Raw genomic sequence first — 17852 nt, forward strand, 5'->3', positions numbered from 1 at the left:
TTTGTATTTTAACCAAGTGTTTTAGGCATTGTTTGAGACAAGTTAACAAAGCTGGGGCTGCACAGAATCTCCCAACCACATGGAGTTACTATATTATTCATCAACGCTGCCTCATCCTTCTGTTGCTGTTGGTCCTATCTAGAGGGCATAACTTTGTCCAGGGTTAGCCTAGAGGACATTCTAGCTAGGGCTTCAAAAAACCTGGGTCCTTGCAGGGCCTCTTTAAGATTCTCTAAGCAATTCAACATAGATTGTGCAAAAAGAATTACATCACTTTGCCCCAGCTTGCATAACACAATTTCACTCTCCTTTCTCTTCATCTGGCCTCATTAATTTTGTCTTTTCCAAGTTGTTAAAAAAAAGTCCTCTGAATTAGGAATAATCTCTATATCTCTTTCTGGCAAACATATTTTGGCAAACATATTCTGGCAAACAGCCACAGTTTTTCTCCTATTTTCTAAGTTACTTTGATTACAGCTACTTTTAAAGTGCTTAAGAGAGGACACACATTTACACAAGCACCACTAGGATAAAACAACTAAAATAGTAGACTTAGGAAGGTAGATTCACAAAAAAATGGGTGAAATTGGCAAAATGAGATTAATTCACAACTGTCTTTTGAAAACACTACCATTTATCTGTGTAGAAGAAGGCAAAGGGCAGATTATTCATTAGTTATAAAATTTATATGCCACCCATCTAATCTGAAGATAACTTTTCTTGAAAGTGTTAAGGTCACCATAGACAGTCACCCCTCTTACAGTTTCTACAATATGTTTTGAATTAAACATCTTGCAGAAAGTAGCCATCGCAAGAGTCCTTAAATCTCAGCCATCTGAAGAGGTGGCAGTGACAATTCCTAATCACATAAGTGGATCCATTTATGATGACACTTTATTTACAATGAACAGCTTTCTTGGGTTAGAATTGCATAGAGTGCATGATTAATATACTCTGACTTCATGTCAGTAGTACATAAAGTCACACATACTGCTTCAGTTTCTGAAAGGAATGCTGTTATTGGTGAATAATAAGACTCTGGGATTTAAACTTGAAATCAATGAATGCGCTCTAGTCCATGACATGAATGGCCTTTATGTCCTCTGGCCTCATTTGTCAGCAAAGAGTATGTAACTGCAACACATACTATTAGCCTGTAAGAAAGAGAACAGAAGCACATCAGTTCCATCAATTCGGCGTGCTCTTGTTCTTTCTAGTGTTCTCTCAGAACAATTTCAAAACCAATAGCTTCTTATAAGAACTCTTTAAGAACTGTAGCCTTTACCTTTTTGCCAGAAATTTTATATTGCAAACCAGGGAGGAGGGTTTTTGATTCTTTTATTGTTCTATAAACTGCTTTGGCAGATTTTCAGTATCATCCAACATCAAAGTAAGGACTCACATTCCGGTTCATTTCATGCTACTTGGAAGAGACTTCCTGTTAATAAACAATTTACTGATAGGTGATTAAACAGTAGATTTCAGTAGAAACTGAATTATCTGCAGCAGGTTGGATGTAGTAAATCTGACTGAAACTATAATTGTGGATATTACAAGATAAAACGTCAACAAGTTTGAAGTTCAATAGAATTCTACGGCCTTACCTAGTGCCTGAACCTAAAAGATTTTTTTTAAAAAAAATTAAGCTGATTAATTGATGATTCTCCATATTTGTTTTATATTCGGAGCCTTCAGAGTATTTTAGTATGCAATTTTTCATCAGATACAGATAGCTTACCTTCAGCTTGGTGGAATATTCTATCTTTTAAAAATAGTTTTCTTTGAAGGCTGAGGGCCACATGGATTGGTGGCAGAGTTGTGTCAACAGAATTTTTGCTAATCTAAACTAAATCAAATATTGCATTATTTGAACTCACAATAATCATGACCCAGCTGTAAAATCTTTAGTCAACTGATATCTCTTAGTTCTGAATGGATGCTCAGGAAGATGGGTACCCGAGACAGAACTGAGACTTCACTGATTCTATGTCATTGCCCATTGTTCTCACTTCCTGAGGTAGCTGGGTTAGTTTTGATGTTGGTATAGGAGTCGTCTGGATTTCAGAATTTCATAAATCTGGAGTGTATGAAATAGCTCAGAGTTTGTGGCAAATATAGATATGTTCCATTCAGTACCTAGCAATCAACATCCTGTTGCATCACCTTCTTTAATAAGATATTGTTTCCTCAACCATGTTTGCATCCTACGTTCTACTTTGGTTCTGCTTCATTTATTTCTTTTTAAAACAATTCTCAAAGGAAATATGCCAGACAGGGAGCTGTACAGTTCAGAAGAATTATTTTCCTTTCACCTATCACAAATGAGTTGCCCCTTGTCTTCATTCACTCCTGAAATTCCAAACCAGAAGATGAAAGTCATTCCTGAATTTCAGGATGCTGATCTCATTACGCAACTCCTGCTGGGAACCCCTAATTCAGTAGTCTGCCTCTGTTAAGTAGGGAGGGTTTTTTGTCAGTAAGAGTGTTTCTTTGTTTTATATATGAACTGGGCCCATCTGCCTTTGAAGATGCTGCTTTTCAAGGATCATCAATAAATAGGCCCTCTGTGCACCTGACAGCTGTATAAGGGGAAGAATAGGTGATATAATGGCCTAAAATGGGGATATTTTTCTGAAAGACAGGTCAAGAGCCTGTGGGACAGATGGAGTTTTTGCACAGCTAGCTATACTGTAGATGCCTTGAATTCCAAATGAGAGTTGCAATAACAACTACGGGGTTTCACTTTTTATTTTTTATAGTAATTTTATTAAAAAATTACTACAACAAAAAACTAATGCAAACTAAACTTTCTTTGTCCTTTCTCACAAAATCCTTCAAAGCTTTAACAAATCTCTTATAAATCCAATATAGGAAGATTATCCAGGTCACTGTCTTAGTTTGGTATTTATGTATCTGTTTCAATTATTAAGACATTAGTCAGTTTCTTTCATATATACAGTAATAATATTTTTTTCAATGACATTCTTGTAGTCTGTAATTTTTAAATCTACTTTTAGATCAGTTTTAATCTTGTCTGATAAAACTTGTAATTCCAGAACACTTTTTTAAACAAGGTCTATCAATAGAAACACACTCTTAAAATTAAATTCTGGGTCCATTGTTCAAAAATATTGTTCAGTATGCTGAACATTAAAATATTTCACTTCATTCATATTAATCAAATTTAAATGCTGTTCTTTCCTTGTAATCTTTAGTTTCTTCTAGTTCTCACTTTCAGAAATGTTTATTTATTTTTAGTGTAAGCCATAATGCAAAGCATGATTTTTAACTCTATACCTCAGATCCACGGTAGTAACAGACATCAGAGAAATAATGTTCAGCATTTTTGTAAAGAGACAATAGCATGAGTTTGGATGCATCTGATGCTGATGTGTAACAAGCAGCAGTAAAGAATTTTGTGCAATATCTCCCCAAAATAATATTTTCAACCAGTGATGTCTATTAAAGACATTATAGACAAAGCCTTGTCTTTCTTTGAACCTATTAACTTTTCTTATTAAAAAGTATTGATAATGAAACATTTAAGATATTTGCATACTATTTGCCACTATTGCACTGAAAAAAGTGATTTATGACTAGATCTCACACTTATGACAGTTGCAGCATCCCCATAATCGTGATCAAAATTTGGGTGTTTGGCAAACAGGCAAGTTTTTATGAAGGGGTCATGTGATCACCATATGCGAACTTCCCAAACAGCTTTCAACAATCAAAGTCAATGGGGGAAACCAGATTTGCTTAATGACTGTGATTCACTTAACAGCTGCAGTGATTTGTTTAATAATTGTGGCAAAATATATATATAAAATTGGACACAAAATTTAACAACTGCCCTGCAATGGAAATTCTGGTCCCAATTTGGTCATAGGTCGAGGACTAAATGTAGTTTGAATTCTTTCTAAATCTTTTTTACACTTGATTGTGAATCTGTATAACAGCTCACTTTTTCCCACTATTTCATGTAGGAACAGTGATATATTTGCCTCGAAATTAATCATTTCCATGGCAACTCTGCAATCTCTAGTGTGAAAATATTTTATTACTGCTAAAATCTTAACTAGAGAGTCAGTGTACTGATTAAAGCCAGTGGTCTAGACTAGACTCTAGAAACTAGCAGATCATGGATTCTAGTCTTGCTTTAGGCATGAAAACCAGCTGGGTGACAGGGCAAGTCACTTCTCATCAGCTCTAGGAAGATGACAAACTACTTCTGAAAAAAATTGTCAAGAAAACTGCCTGGACCTGTCCCAGTTGCATGAATGAAGACTGCCTTGAAGGCACAAAATAATAATGATAAAAATCTAAACAGATTACAAGCCTATTTAGATTTTAATGAGGTATTTTCACATAATGAATGCATCTATTTGAGCTTTCACACTGATAAAATCTTAAAATTGCCATGAACTTATCTGGCTGTGTGACATTAGCCATCTGTCATTACACTTATAGGAATGGAATATGCTACTTCAGTAACCTAGTTTTTTTGAAAGAAATCTCTTAAAACACACCTCTTAAAAAGAAGAGGATTTTAACTGCTGAATATAGTTGTAAATGATTAATACTACTTGTTTTCTTCCTGTTTGTTTTCCTTGCTATTTAATTATGGAGATTTTCAATCATCCAGGTCATTGTGTGTGTGTGTATGTACAGTATATATGTATGTTTGTTTATTCCTATTCTGGAATGTGACCGTAGAAAAAAATGAATTATTATGTTTCTACTTTTTATTATACGCTGCTGAGATACGGTACTTAAAATCAGAACAAAAATCAGGTACAAGCACTTGTTCTTGAGCTGCAGCTCCCTTTCAGCAGATAAAAAGACTTAGAAATTGGTTAATTTAACATAGAAATCAAGTTAAATAATTGAGCATATTGTGTATACCTTACGGGATTTCCCCCCCCCCTCTAAATAATTACCTATTGGGGGATAAGGCCCTCATTTTACATTTGCTGATAAGAACAGAAATGGCTGAAAATAAAAGAATGAATAAGAGTGCTACAGATGCAGAGCCTGGATGCCTCTGAAGGTTAACTGTTAACTTGCAGAAGCTGTTTACTTGGTAAATCAACTCTTTATGAATGCCTAAACTGGGTTTTTCTCTTTTTCTTCCCCATGTATTACCATGCAGTCTTGTTTTTTGCTTTCCATTATTTCTGAAGAAGGAAGAGAAATGTGTGTGAATTTGTACTTGTCAACTTATTAGTGTATATCTGAAACACCTCCAGCTCCCACAAGCCCCTGAACAATATCCATGTTTCCACTGCTTAGAGAAAGACTGGCACGATGGCTATATTAAATATTCAAATCTTCATTTTCAGGCTAATGTTTTTCTTCTTCCAGAGGCACCACCATATACTGTTGAAAACTGCTCGAGTACTACTACCTCTTGAATCACTATTAGTAGATGTCACAACTATTGATGCAGAAATCAAAGAACCTAAGAACTTGAACTCATCAATCTGCTCAGCTAGCTCACCACTAAAGACAAGTTTAATTCACGTACCATCAGTCGACATGGCCTTGAACTCTTCTACATTTATCCATAATCCAATTTCCTGTTTTGCTTTTAGTTCTGATTTCTTTCTGAAAACTGTGTCATCAACCTATGTTGCAATTGTGAACTTCTTCACACAACATCGAATCCTTACACTCCCCAACTTTTCTCCATTATTCAATCTATTAGCATGCTGAACAATAAGATTCATGACATAAACTCTTTTCTCAGTTGTGCTTTGGCTGTGAAGGGAGTGATTTTGTCATCATGTACTTTAACCCTATCATAAAAAGCAACAATGAACTTGGATGATTTTGTTGGGTTAGGGTTGCTGATCACAAAGAACTTTCTATATTGATCTCTGGTGAACACTGTCAGAGGCACTCCTGACATCCATCAAGACAGCAATAATTTGCTTTCCTTAATCATGACACTCAATTACTTGCCTTATAGTGAAAATCTGATTCACATCACTATGACCCAGTCTAAAGCCACATTGGTCTTCCTGGATGGAGAATTCTGTCACTGGCTCTATATGTGCTTGATAACCTGCGCAGGGACATTTCTAACTGTTGTACAGACGGGCTAATTCTGCAATAGTTTTCATGCTGTCTTAGTGTCACTCTTTTTAAACATGGGATAGTAGCAAATGTCAGTTCTGCTTTCCATATCACTGAGAACAACCTATGAATATAATCAGTGCTTTTTTTTAAAAAAAAAAAGAGGTGCCGGAACTCACACACGTTATACCACCCGCCTTGCCTACCCTACATCCCAAAAAGATGCCGGAACTCTGTTCTGGGCGTTCTATGACAAAAAAAGCCCTGAATATAATTAACTACTATAGCCATCCTCTCCCCCAGGCTTCAGCAACCCCAGAATGACTTGGTCTGTCCTGCAGCTTTGTTATTGCTGAAGAAACATCTGTTTTGCTTGGCTTAGCTTCACATACAGTACAATATTAGGAGTTGATTTTGGATTATCTAGTTCCTGATCTAACACTGCTGGTGAATAACAATTTGAAAATAAATCAAAACAGTGTGTCCAATATTGCACCACTTTGGTTGTTTCAGAAACTCAACTTATCGCAATAGTGATGGTTGGGGTGGGGCAGCTGTGCTTCCCTGAAACTGCTTCCAAGGTTGAATAGAGTGTTCATTAACCATCACACCTTTCTGATGCTTCCACTGATCCTAAAATATCTCCTTTACACTTTTCAGCTTTTTGTGAATTAGTTTTGTCAGCTCTTTCACCTTTGCAAGTTTAACTGCATTTTTTCTTGTGTCAGGCCAATGATGTCATCCTATCTCCATTTTTGGCAGTGTTTTCCTCCATGTGAGGGCAGATAGCTTTTATCACCATGTTGATGTGTTTCAGCTAAAGACCAGTGACTCAAAGCTGAACCTTCTTAAGAATCATCAGCGTTCTCTGAAATACATTCCAAAACCAAGAAAATTGGCCCTCTTGTTAGTATCAGACTTTTTTTAAAAAAATGTGATTTTAATGATTGTTTCTCATCATTGTAATACTTTTTGTAATATTTTTTTATTGTAAACCATCATGAGACATGAGTCAGTGGTATTTTGTCATCGTCATCAATTTATCTTTTAGTAAGTGACCAGATTTCATATTCTCAAAACACCAAAACTAAAATAATCATCAGTACTTAAAAGTGTGGGTGCTTTATGGAACCCTAGAATTAAAAATAGTTTTCTAGTTTTACCATTTCTTTGTTATATATTGTTTAAATTTTATAGATAGGCCTTGCTTATTGACTGCCTCGTTTAGCGACTGCTCATACTCTGACAGTGTTTAAAAAAAAGCTTTGCAACCAATCTTCACATTTACAACCATCACAACATCCCATGGTCATGAGATTGCCATTCAGGGGGTTTGGGACCAATTTTGAACAAGCAGAATTAATGGAGAAGGTGGAAGTAAAATCAAAAGTTGTGGCCACATGATGTCTTGCTTTTCCCTTTTTGATCTTTTTATTAGTTTATAATATAAAATACAATAGCAAATAATAGGCCTTTTCTTTTTCCCTTCTTTTCTACACTTTTCCATTCCCTTTTCCCTCCTCTATGATGTTTTGCTTAATGATGGAATGGGAAGTCAGCTTTCCACTTGGTGATTGTAGTGCTTAGCAACCAAGTTGTTAGTCCCAATTGTGGTTGATAAGCGAGACTACCTGTATTTAATAGAACAAAAAGAGAAAAAAATATTTTTCATTTCATTCCACCTCTATGCATTTCCATTTCATATGACCATTCTTTCCTTAAAAACTACTATCTATACCAGTTTTGACTAAATCTTTCAATTGAAATGAAATCAAGGCATTTCCTCTTAACTGCAACGTTTCTGTGCTCTGGACAGATACCTGTCAGTCAATAATTCATTACTGCGCTTGATTGTGCAAATATAGTAATTAATTGGAATGTACTCTGCGATCCTACATTTGAGAGAACACAATAAAAACGATGTTAATATATTTACCGTGGGATATTGCGAACTGAGAGTAATAACCTGGGTGCATTTATCTGTTTCATCTGAACCTTCTGATGTATTTGTTGAAATGCCGCTTCTTGGCTTTCCAAGGAAGCTGCCAAAGAAAGGATCCGAGGCGCGCAAAGGAATGGGCGGGATCAGCTTCGACAACCCGCGATTCGGGGCGGTGCTTGCAGGCGTAGGCGAGGCGGGGCCAGGAGGAGCTACCGACGTCCCTGGAGGACCGGAGGTGGGAAGAGTGGGCGAAAGGGAGTCGTTCTGTCCTTTTCCCCAAGCTCGGTGGTTAAGATGGCGGCTGCGGGGGTTGAGGGGGCGAGTCCGTGACGGCCTGTCCGGAGAACGGCGGTGAGGGGGAAGGAGGCAGAGCGGCTCTGGGAAGCGCCGGGTGCGGCTCCTAAAGCGGGGTAGGGGGCGGAATGTGAGCAGGAGGAGGAGACGGAGGGCTCTGGCGGGGGCCCAGAACGGGAGGAGAGCGGGGATGGGCCAGCAGGTGGGCCGCGTCGGCGAGCCGGGTGCCGCCGCGCTTCAACATCAGCCGCCGCCGCCACCGCAACAGCAGCAGCTGCCTCTTTCCCAGCCACAGTCTCAACCCAGAGGGCTTCGTGGGAGTAATAGCAGCGGGAGTAGGCCTGCCAGCCGGAGGCGAGAAGCGGCCGCTCCGCGAGCTGCCGACAGCGGCTTCAATATCTTCACCCAGCACGGTAAGGTGGGGAAGAGGGCTGTGGGGGGGAGGGAGGGAGCGAGGGGAAAAGGAGGGAGTGGGTTGCGGCAGATGTTGGAGACGGGTGGGTGTGGCACAAAAGCGGAGGCTGGAAATGGGGGGGGGGAGTGTCATGAAGCAGGGCTGGTGGTGTTTCTTCCCCTCGCCTTAAAAAAGTGCCAACTATTTTTCGACATTAGACAAAGGTTGGCTTCATCTGGTGTGCTGCCTCCAACAGTGGCCGGCTAGAACCCGTTGGGAAGCGCCCAAGTAGGTAGCAGCCTTCCCCTTGTTGTGGCTTCTCGGTATCTGATATTAATAGATGGGGATTCCAGTTTAAGCATAATAGGTGACAATAGAAACCACTTTCAATGAAGCGTGTTGTGTCTTTTCAAATCGCTATATTTTTTTCCATTTCACCGATTAATATTTAAGAAACAGCTTTATGCATTTCATAAAGAGGTTTCAGTTTACAAAAGTGCATGTCCCCCATAAATGAGTCGATTTTTCTAAGTGTCAGAAGATATACAACCTGGCTAGCCCTTCAGGTTAGGAAATGTGTGTAGTATTTCTCAGAAGTATAATTTACTTTGGCTTACTTTCCAGGTATATATACTGATGCAGTAATTGTAGGAAGACTGTTTTTATGTTAGTAGCATATGGTATTGCACAGGCTTATAACCCTTTGGATGATGTTTGTTAATGGTTGTACTCATGGGATGTTTTGGACCTTTCTAACACGATGCTTTGTTTGCAGTCTGAATGTAGTTCAGCTGAGATCCTTGCTTTATGAGTACAATATTACTTTCCCTGTTTGTTAATTTCTATAGTCACAATAAAATTGAAGTGGTATTTTTGTTTGCCTATCTCCTCCTCATTAATATCCTAACAGCATTTTCTGTCATATGGTCCCATTTAAAATGCTTCTAGTATATTAATAATGTTGGCAAGATGCATGCCACAAAGTGCAATAATAAAGTTTTCCTATAATATAGCCCAGAAAGTTCTCCAGATGTTCTTTTATTTTTTTCCCCTAGTTTTGTGATAGTCATTTTATCATGATTCCTTTTTGTATTCTTTGGATGAATTGCAGTGATGTATCTACTCTTCTCAGGTTAACAACCTGTTTCATTATGGCTTTTATTGATATTAATGTGAACAGAAGACAAATTAGAGTTTGTGCTCTTTTGGGGAAAAGCTAGCATCTCTAACTGAGAGGCTGTGCAGTTAGGAAGATGGGAGATTCAATGCTATTGGACCTTATTGATATAGCAAGGGAAGAAGGTTTCTTCCATCACTCTTTTTCTCTTATGGTGATGTGATAGACACAGTATAATATTACTTGTACTATGCAATATTATGTTCTAGGGTGATGTACAGTACAACTTTACTGTGGTTGAAAGTCCATGTGGCATTTATAGAAAGCCCAAATAGGCACTTATTACCATCATATTGCTTATGTTATATCTTGTATCTGATCTGGAAGTGGCAAAATAGTATTTATTCAGCTAAATATCACTGGGTGATTTGCAATCTTGTATGGCATTTGATAATTTGAAGTAATTACTGTATACTTGTTATGTATGTTGCTGTCTTTCTTGAAATGTGAGTTTCTACAGGTGATACTTACATTCAGCTTGAAGACAAAATGAAATAAGAGCTTATATATTTGCTGCAGGCAGATAGAGAAATTTTCAAATTTACAACAATGGCTTTTAATCTTCAGAAACCCCATTTTCCTAGACTCCTTGAGCTGTGGAACTTCAATTGTATAAGTTGTTCTGAAGAAGTCATTATGTGTGATGTGAAAACCAATTACATAGGTCACTCCCCTGAGGATACATAATGTATATAGATAAGATAATTAGGTGCCATGTCCAATGGTATTTAATCTTATTAGTGCATCAAGAGAAGAAAAATTATTGCTTCTGCACTCTTGTTCTTTTATTGTATCTACATTCCATATTGCTGGGAGTGATATGCTATCAATATAGCTTCTATGTCCTCTACTGACTAGTATAGAATGATAAAGCACACTATTGAGAAACCCAGAAGGGCACTAAATGTAAATATATTTATTTGTATGTTCAATTTATATAACTGCTATCTCCCATTCATGATTCTGGGCAGCTTACAATTAAAACAATGCAAAAAAAAAGAACAATTATACAAACATTACAAAAACATTAAAACAATTTAAAAGTAAAAACTGCACAGTCACTGGGAGAAACTTTATGGAAATATTGGTAAAACTTTATAGCTATATTAATAGCTCTCCAATGTGGACATGCTCATAATGCATCTTCTTGCATCACAACCCATACAAGTGCGAACATAATATTCTCTTTAATTCCTTCCCATGTTACTGTGTTTCCCTGAAAATAAGACCCGGTCTTATTATTATTTTTGCTTCCAAAGGAGGTACTAGGTCTTATATGTCTTTTCCATGGTCTCACCTCGTGGCAGCACCGACAGCCCCGCCCAGCCGGCCCACTTTTTCTGCAGCCTTCAGGAAATGCCTCTGCAGCTGAGAATGGAGCTCCGGCCTGCATTTCGCCATCAGAGGCCTTCTGGAAAGGCCCCTGACGGTGAAATGCAGGCTGGGAGGAATCTGGAATTCCATTCTCAGCCACAGAGGCATTTCCTGAACGCCTTGACGGCAAAATGCAGGCCGGGGGGGGGGTGCTGCAGAAGTGCGCCGGCGAGGCAGGTGTCGATTCATGGGAGGCCTGGCTGCAATGGTAAGTAGGTGCGGGGTCCATAGGGCAGCTCCACCACCCCCACTCTAGCTTGATTTTTAGGCATGGGTTTTTTTTTGTTAGAATGCAAAACAAAAATATTTTCCCACAACCATACTATAATTTCAAAATCCTATTTCAAATTTATCTGGAATCTTTGTAATGATGCTACGACCATCATAATATGCATGATGATTGCCAAGCACCCAAATCATGATCACATGATTGTGGAGAGGTTGTAACAGTTGTAAGCTGAGGACTAGTCAAAAGTCACTTTTTTCAGTACTGTTGAAATTCCAGTCACTTAACAAATACCGTGTTTCCCTGAAAATAAGACCCAGTCTTATTTTATTTTTTTTTGCCTCCAAAAAAGGCATCAGGTCTTATTTTTGAGGGGTGTCTTTTCCAAGGTCTCACCTCGCCGGCACCAACAGCCCTGCCCAGCCGGCCCATTTCTTCTGCGGCCACTCGCTGCTGCTCACGCACGTCACCCTCAGCCTCCATTTTGCCGTCAGAGGGCTTCAGGAAAGGCCTCTTCAGCTGAGAACCAAGCTCTGGATTGACACGTGTAGTGCCCCCCGGCCTGCATTTCACCGTCAGAGGCCTTCCGGAAAGGTCTCTGCAGCCGAGAACTGAGCTATGGAGGCATAGTTTTTTGGCAGGAGGCATTCAGAGAGAGAGAGAGAAAAGCAGTCCTATTTCTCAGAGGAGAGATATGATACTTAGTTGAGGAGGGAAAATACTCTCCCAAATAGATTGCTAACCAGAAGCAAGCCTTGATAAATGAGAGAAGACACAGACATGCACTTACGATATCATCCTCTGGTTGATCATTGAATAAGTTGGACTGGGAGTCAGGAAATGCATCTGAGCCTATGATTAAATTGCTTGTTTTTTTGTGTTTTTTTAAAGCACTCCTGACAGAACAAGAAGTTCGCATGATTTAAACTTTAGTTATGTTCTACATAACTTTAGTTATGTTCTTATAGCTAGCTAGCAGTTGAAGACTTTATAGATTTTGTCTTCCTGAAAGGTTTGTGTAGGATTCATTGGCAAGTGGTATGGTGCATTTCATTTATCAGTTAGCCATTTTACCCCTTTCTTTTTACTATTTTCTTAATAGCCAGCTTTGTCATACTGAATTTCAGGAGTCTCTTCACTCCTATCCTTAGCTCACTGTTCACTATGGAAGCAACATCCATTCCATTGATGTACTGTGGAATTCATTGTCCATCTAAGTGTTTTGTGAAATCCTAGGGTTCTGTGAGAAGTCAATGAAATTCCATGAGAGACTAAGGGCAAAAAAAAAAAGTTTACTTTAGCACAGCCAATTTTCTCTCACTAGAGCTTTGTCTCTAGATCTGGAGTTCTGGCAGATTGTTTTAAAAAACTAACAGATTCTCAGCTTGAGTAATTTTGAAAACTTCTTGTCTAAAATACCAAGCAGAGAGGAAAGGAATCACTGACCTGAAGCCTATGAGGCTTCTAGTTTGCTGCTTATTCTCTCAATCTCATTCCACAGCTTGTTGAAATCAAGTTACGGATGTGGAAACACATTCTTATCTACTACAGTAGAGCAAGGAAACAGTACTCATGACAAACTCAATAGTATCTGCAACCAGAAAGTGTTGTTGTTAACTTGGAATTGCTTTTCAGTTTTTTCCATAAGAATTTATTAAAAATAGAGATAGTTCTTTTTGTCTATGATCTAGAAAGTTGAATTTGATAATAATTTTAGTATTATCACTATTGTACTTGTTCTTGAAGTGTTTTTTGAGATATAAATTTCTATCATATATAAATTTTGAGATTATATAAATTCAGATTGTATAAATTTGTTTTTCATCAAAAAACTTCATCAAGACCAATGTTAGATTATTGCTTTGTGATATTTAATTTATCCATATAATAGTTATTATGGTACTGGTCCAGACTTTCTAACTTGGAATTGAAATAAGCCTTTACATAATATTTTCTAATATGAAATTGGACCTCTAGTTTGCTAGTCTCGCCCTAACTATAGTCCCACTGGTAAGATGGGTTACTTAACCAGCTATTAAAAGTATGTAAGTAACAATGTATGGCTCAATTTTAGTAACCAAATATTTTGTAGGTTAATCAAATTTATTTAGCTACCTATCTTATGGAAAGTGACTCTGGGCAGCATACATTAATCCAATAAAACAGTAAATATAAAACAGTCATTACCTAAAACAATTACATATTAATTATTAAAAAACATTGAAAATTATAAAATTAAACTAAAGAAAATAAAGAGAACTAAACAAATAATAATAATAGATGGAGGGCTATTATTAATAATGGAACCTTCTCATGAGTTCATGTCTTCCTAGCGGTCCCCGGCCCTGCTGGCATAACCAGACCTTGAGGGAATTTTGAAAATTTAGGAATGATCTCATCTCTGAGGGGGGAAGGGGAGAAGATTCTATAATGCAGGTGCCCTAACAGAAAAGGCCTGCCAAATGTGACTCCCTAGACGTGGAACCTGTAACATACCCATTCCATTAGATCTGGTGGGACAGGTGGATGAAATTGGGAAGAGGTGGTCCCTCAAATAATCCAGTCTGATGCCATGTAGGGCTCTAAAAGTCAACTCCAGCCACCCTGGTTGGACCCAGAAACAAATTGGTAATCAATGCAACTCATGTAGCAAGGATGTAATGAGCATTCTTTCGGAAAGACACGGAACTGTTTTATAGTTCTTTCTTCATTGATTTCCTTACTTGAAGATAAATGAAATGAGCACATGTTTTACCAACACTGGAGTGAGAAATAAACATTGTGAGTTGAAATATTCATGTTTCTTATTCTTTTATCCTATTCCACTCTGTATCTCCTTGTTTTATTACTACTGTTAGAAGCTGTCTATTACTGTAGAATAAAAGAGTATGGTATTTCATAGTATTAGAAACCACTTGCCCTAGGACAGTGATGGTGAACCTTTTAGAGACCCAGTGCCCAAACTGCAAACCAGCTGTAGTTAGTGGCTATTGAAGATGGATTGTTGGTTTCAGTCCAGAAAAAGGGTGACGAGAGATCCTAAAATAGAATAGGCAGTGTTTGGTCTGGTGAATGCTTGTTAGTTTATAGGTATTCAGAAATCTACAGTGTTCAATGGCACAATCCTGGAAAAAATGTTGAAGAGAACCAGTTGTAGGACCTTCCTTGGTGAGGTTGAAACGATGCAAGATGAGATTACTGAAAGATCACTAGTTAGATCAAGGCCAGCTGCTAGTTTTCTGACTGAATCAGAGAAAGAGGAAACCTTGCCATTAATATTGCAAACCCTTCTGTTATTTTTAGATTAGAAAGAGTAAATAGAGGTAAATTTAAAACAGAGCACATGTTTTTAAATTTATACAATAAATTGCACACAAATACATGTCTAAGCTGCCTGATTGAGTAGAACTGAAAGTTGGTCTTCAGAAAAAAATGCTTTCATTTATACTTTTGAGACATTGTTATATCTACAGAAGGGAAAGAACAACCGTTCATATTAAAATGCAGAGCAGTCAGAAGTTGTAATTCATACTTACGAAGTTTAGCTGGATATAAAACTATTTCTACTATGTAGCTTATCAGTAGTTTGAAAAATAGAGAAGAAAATCACTGGGATATTGTTTTGCACTTTTTTTAAAATTTAAATCCTTTCAAATCTACAAATGTAACTCCATGGCGGAGTGTAATGTATTCTACCTTAAACTCCTAACTGAAATGCAGGATATAACCTAAATTGTAAATAAATACATATATACATAAGTAGTGTAACTGTAAGTCATACCAGGATTACAGATTTGCAGTGGATAGAGGGAAGCTTACTGTCTGCTATTGCTGCAAGAACAGACCACAGCATCACTTTAAAGACACCCTGGCCCTCTAGAAGTGACCTATCAGCTTAGTTACAACTTCCTCCTCCTCCTCCTCCTCCTCTTCTTCTTCTTCTTCTTCTTCTTCTTCTTCTTCTTCTTCTTCTTCTTCTTCTTCTTCTTCTTCTTCTTCTTCTTCTTCTTCTTCTTCTTCTTCTCCTTCTCCTTCTCCTTCTCCTCCTTCTCCTTCTCCTTCTCCTTCTCCTTCTCCTTCTTCTGCCATATTCGTTATCGGACATTGGCGATCATGTTGGCGATCCTGTTTTTATCAGCAGCCGCACGAAAAAGTGCTGCTGAGTTTTGTCCAAACCAGTCCCTTAGATTTATTTACAACTTGGCTGAATTTAATTAATACTTTAGAGATGAGATTTTTTTTTTTTCACTTGGGAAAGCCCTATTATAATGAACACTACCCATGCTGCATTTTTGCATTTAAACACCTTTAATTGTGCTACGCAGTAGTCCAAACCTTTAACATGCAAGCTGTGGCAGGAAAATTAGTTTTTGCTATGCTTAGTTTAGCCATTTCCTTTATTCTTTTGCTTTTCTGGAATTGTTCTCAAAACTTCCTTATTTTTCTTGTTACTCATGACCCCATAATTCTTCTTATAGATAGCGTGCACTTAATTTTATGTTAGCATAATTTGATATTATGTATTTTTATAGCCTTGTGTTGCTGATGTTTGATATACTATATGGCTGCTCACTTCAATAACAACTAAAGCAATGTAATCTTAAGCTCCTCCTTCTGATATCATTTACCCCACCCAAAGGGAAAAGACTGGAACTGAAAATAGGTATTTTGGTCAGCTGTATTTGAAATCATTCTTCAGTGGTTTATTGTTCAGTATCATATCTGTGGCCAAGTAAAGTCAGAAGGCTCAGTTTCTTATACTAAGAACAAGCCAGAAATTTCTTGTCATGCATGAATGGCTACTGTTGTGTATTCTCTGCACCTGAACATACAGTATGTGCTCACATTTCATCATTTGCTACCTGATAAAAGATGCTTACCATTTGGAAAGTGAACCTGCCCTGAAATCTGTGTGGCTCCCAACCTGTTGGCATTCCTGTTGGCATTCTGTAAAATCTTGAAAAAGTGGTTGTACTCCTAGGCCTTGGGTTGAGATAGATAGAACCCCTTATTGGATGTACTTATTACATTTATTCATATTTATAGTGACCAGATCCCATCTTGTTTTGGTTTATATTGGATTTTTATGTTAATATATTGTGATCCTCCCAGAGTCAGCTGGAGTTTCAGCAGCATCTAAATTTACATAAATAAATAAAACTCATTAAAATAGTTCCCAGCATATATCTGAGGTTTCAAATGAATATATACTTTTTTGCATCTAAACATTAGGTGCCTGTCAAATCTGAAGATAATGGTTAGTTTCTAAAAGGCAGATTAGTAGACAGCTTTCCCCCTTCCTATATTCTGTTATCCAGATGTTTCTTGTATATTCTTATAGCCACCAATATATACCCTTGACTTCTTTTTGTAAATGCATTCATAGTTCTTGTCTTATACTCTCACAGTAATTCATTATTGCAAATAGTTTAGCAAAAATCAATGTTCATAGAAGAATTGTCTTTATCAATTATTATGTATCAACATTTGCAGACATCACAGATGTTTTGATGCCATCTCCATCTTTTGATGATCCAGGCAACAAGATGTGACAAATTGTCTCATTTATTTTATATGCATTCTTTGCTTTTAGTATCAAAAAGTAAGTGTGGATTCAAGATTTCCCATTTTGGTAGGTTACAGATTAGAATTGCTCAGGCTCTGGCATGGAAATTTGTTTCATAAATTGATATCCATCATAAGGTTTGCCAAATCTTGTCTGTTGATTTTAGGACTCTACATTTCTGAGTCTTATTTCTATCTATACTCTTAAAAATAATAATGAGAAAGGGGTATTTTAATTGCTCTGTTCTTTAATGCTGTTAATTCTTGACTTGAAAAGCTGAAGTGAAGATGATTATCCAGTGTGGTATTCAGTATTTGAGCTTGTATATTTTCCATTCTCTGTAAGACAGAGGAAAGGGCTTTGAAACTTTTTTTTTCTATTATTGACTGAATTCCTGAATACGGGTAGTCCTCAACTTGCTTGTTTTTGCAACTAGTTGCAGCATCCTGTAGATACATGACTGTAAATTGCAAAAAATCTTTGCTGCTTTCTGTTGGCTTTTGTCAGAAAGATGTTTCAGTTAACAACCACACCATTTTTTTAATGACTGTGAAAAATGTTTAAAAAACAAGTGCAGTTATGTAGGTGCCTTGGCTTACGAGTGCAGCAACTTATAACCAGATTTCTGGTTGCAATTGTAAGTAAAGGATTATCTGTAGTGGTTAGTTGTTAACAATGGCGTATTAAAACAAAGTCAGTTCAGCATTTATGATGCTGCTATTGTTTTAATAGTTTAAAGGTGAAAATTAACCACAATTTGATTTAGAGCTAATACTGAGCAGCAGTTAATCACATATAGAA

General features: G+C 37.4%; 1 protein-coding gene across 1 annotated transcript in view; it reads left to right on the forward strand.

Annotated features, from left to right (window-relative positions):
- Positions 1–8504: 8504 nt before the first annotated feature.
- Positions 8505–17852, forward strand: part of ABL2 (ABL proto-oncogene 2, non-receptor tyrosine kinase) — a 50930-nt gene continuing 41582 nt past the window's right edge. Inside the window, exon 1 of the mRNA XM_015811253.1 lies at positions 8505–8727. Coding sequence (XP_015666739.1) covers positions 8505–8727 — 223 coding nt within the window. The remainder of the gene's footprint in view (positions 8728–17852) is intronic.

This window comes from Protobothrops mucrosquamatus, unplaced genomic scaffold (genome assembly GCF_001527695.2).
Source record: "Protobothrops mucrosquamatus isolate PMUCROS unplaced genomic scaffold, P.Mucros_1.0 scaffold35, whole genome shotgun sequence".
In the NCBI taxonomy this organism is placed as follows: domain Eukaryota; kingdom Metazoa; phylum Chordata; class Lepidosauria; order Squamata; family Viperidae; genus Protobothrops; species Protobothrops mucrosquamatus.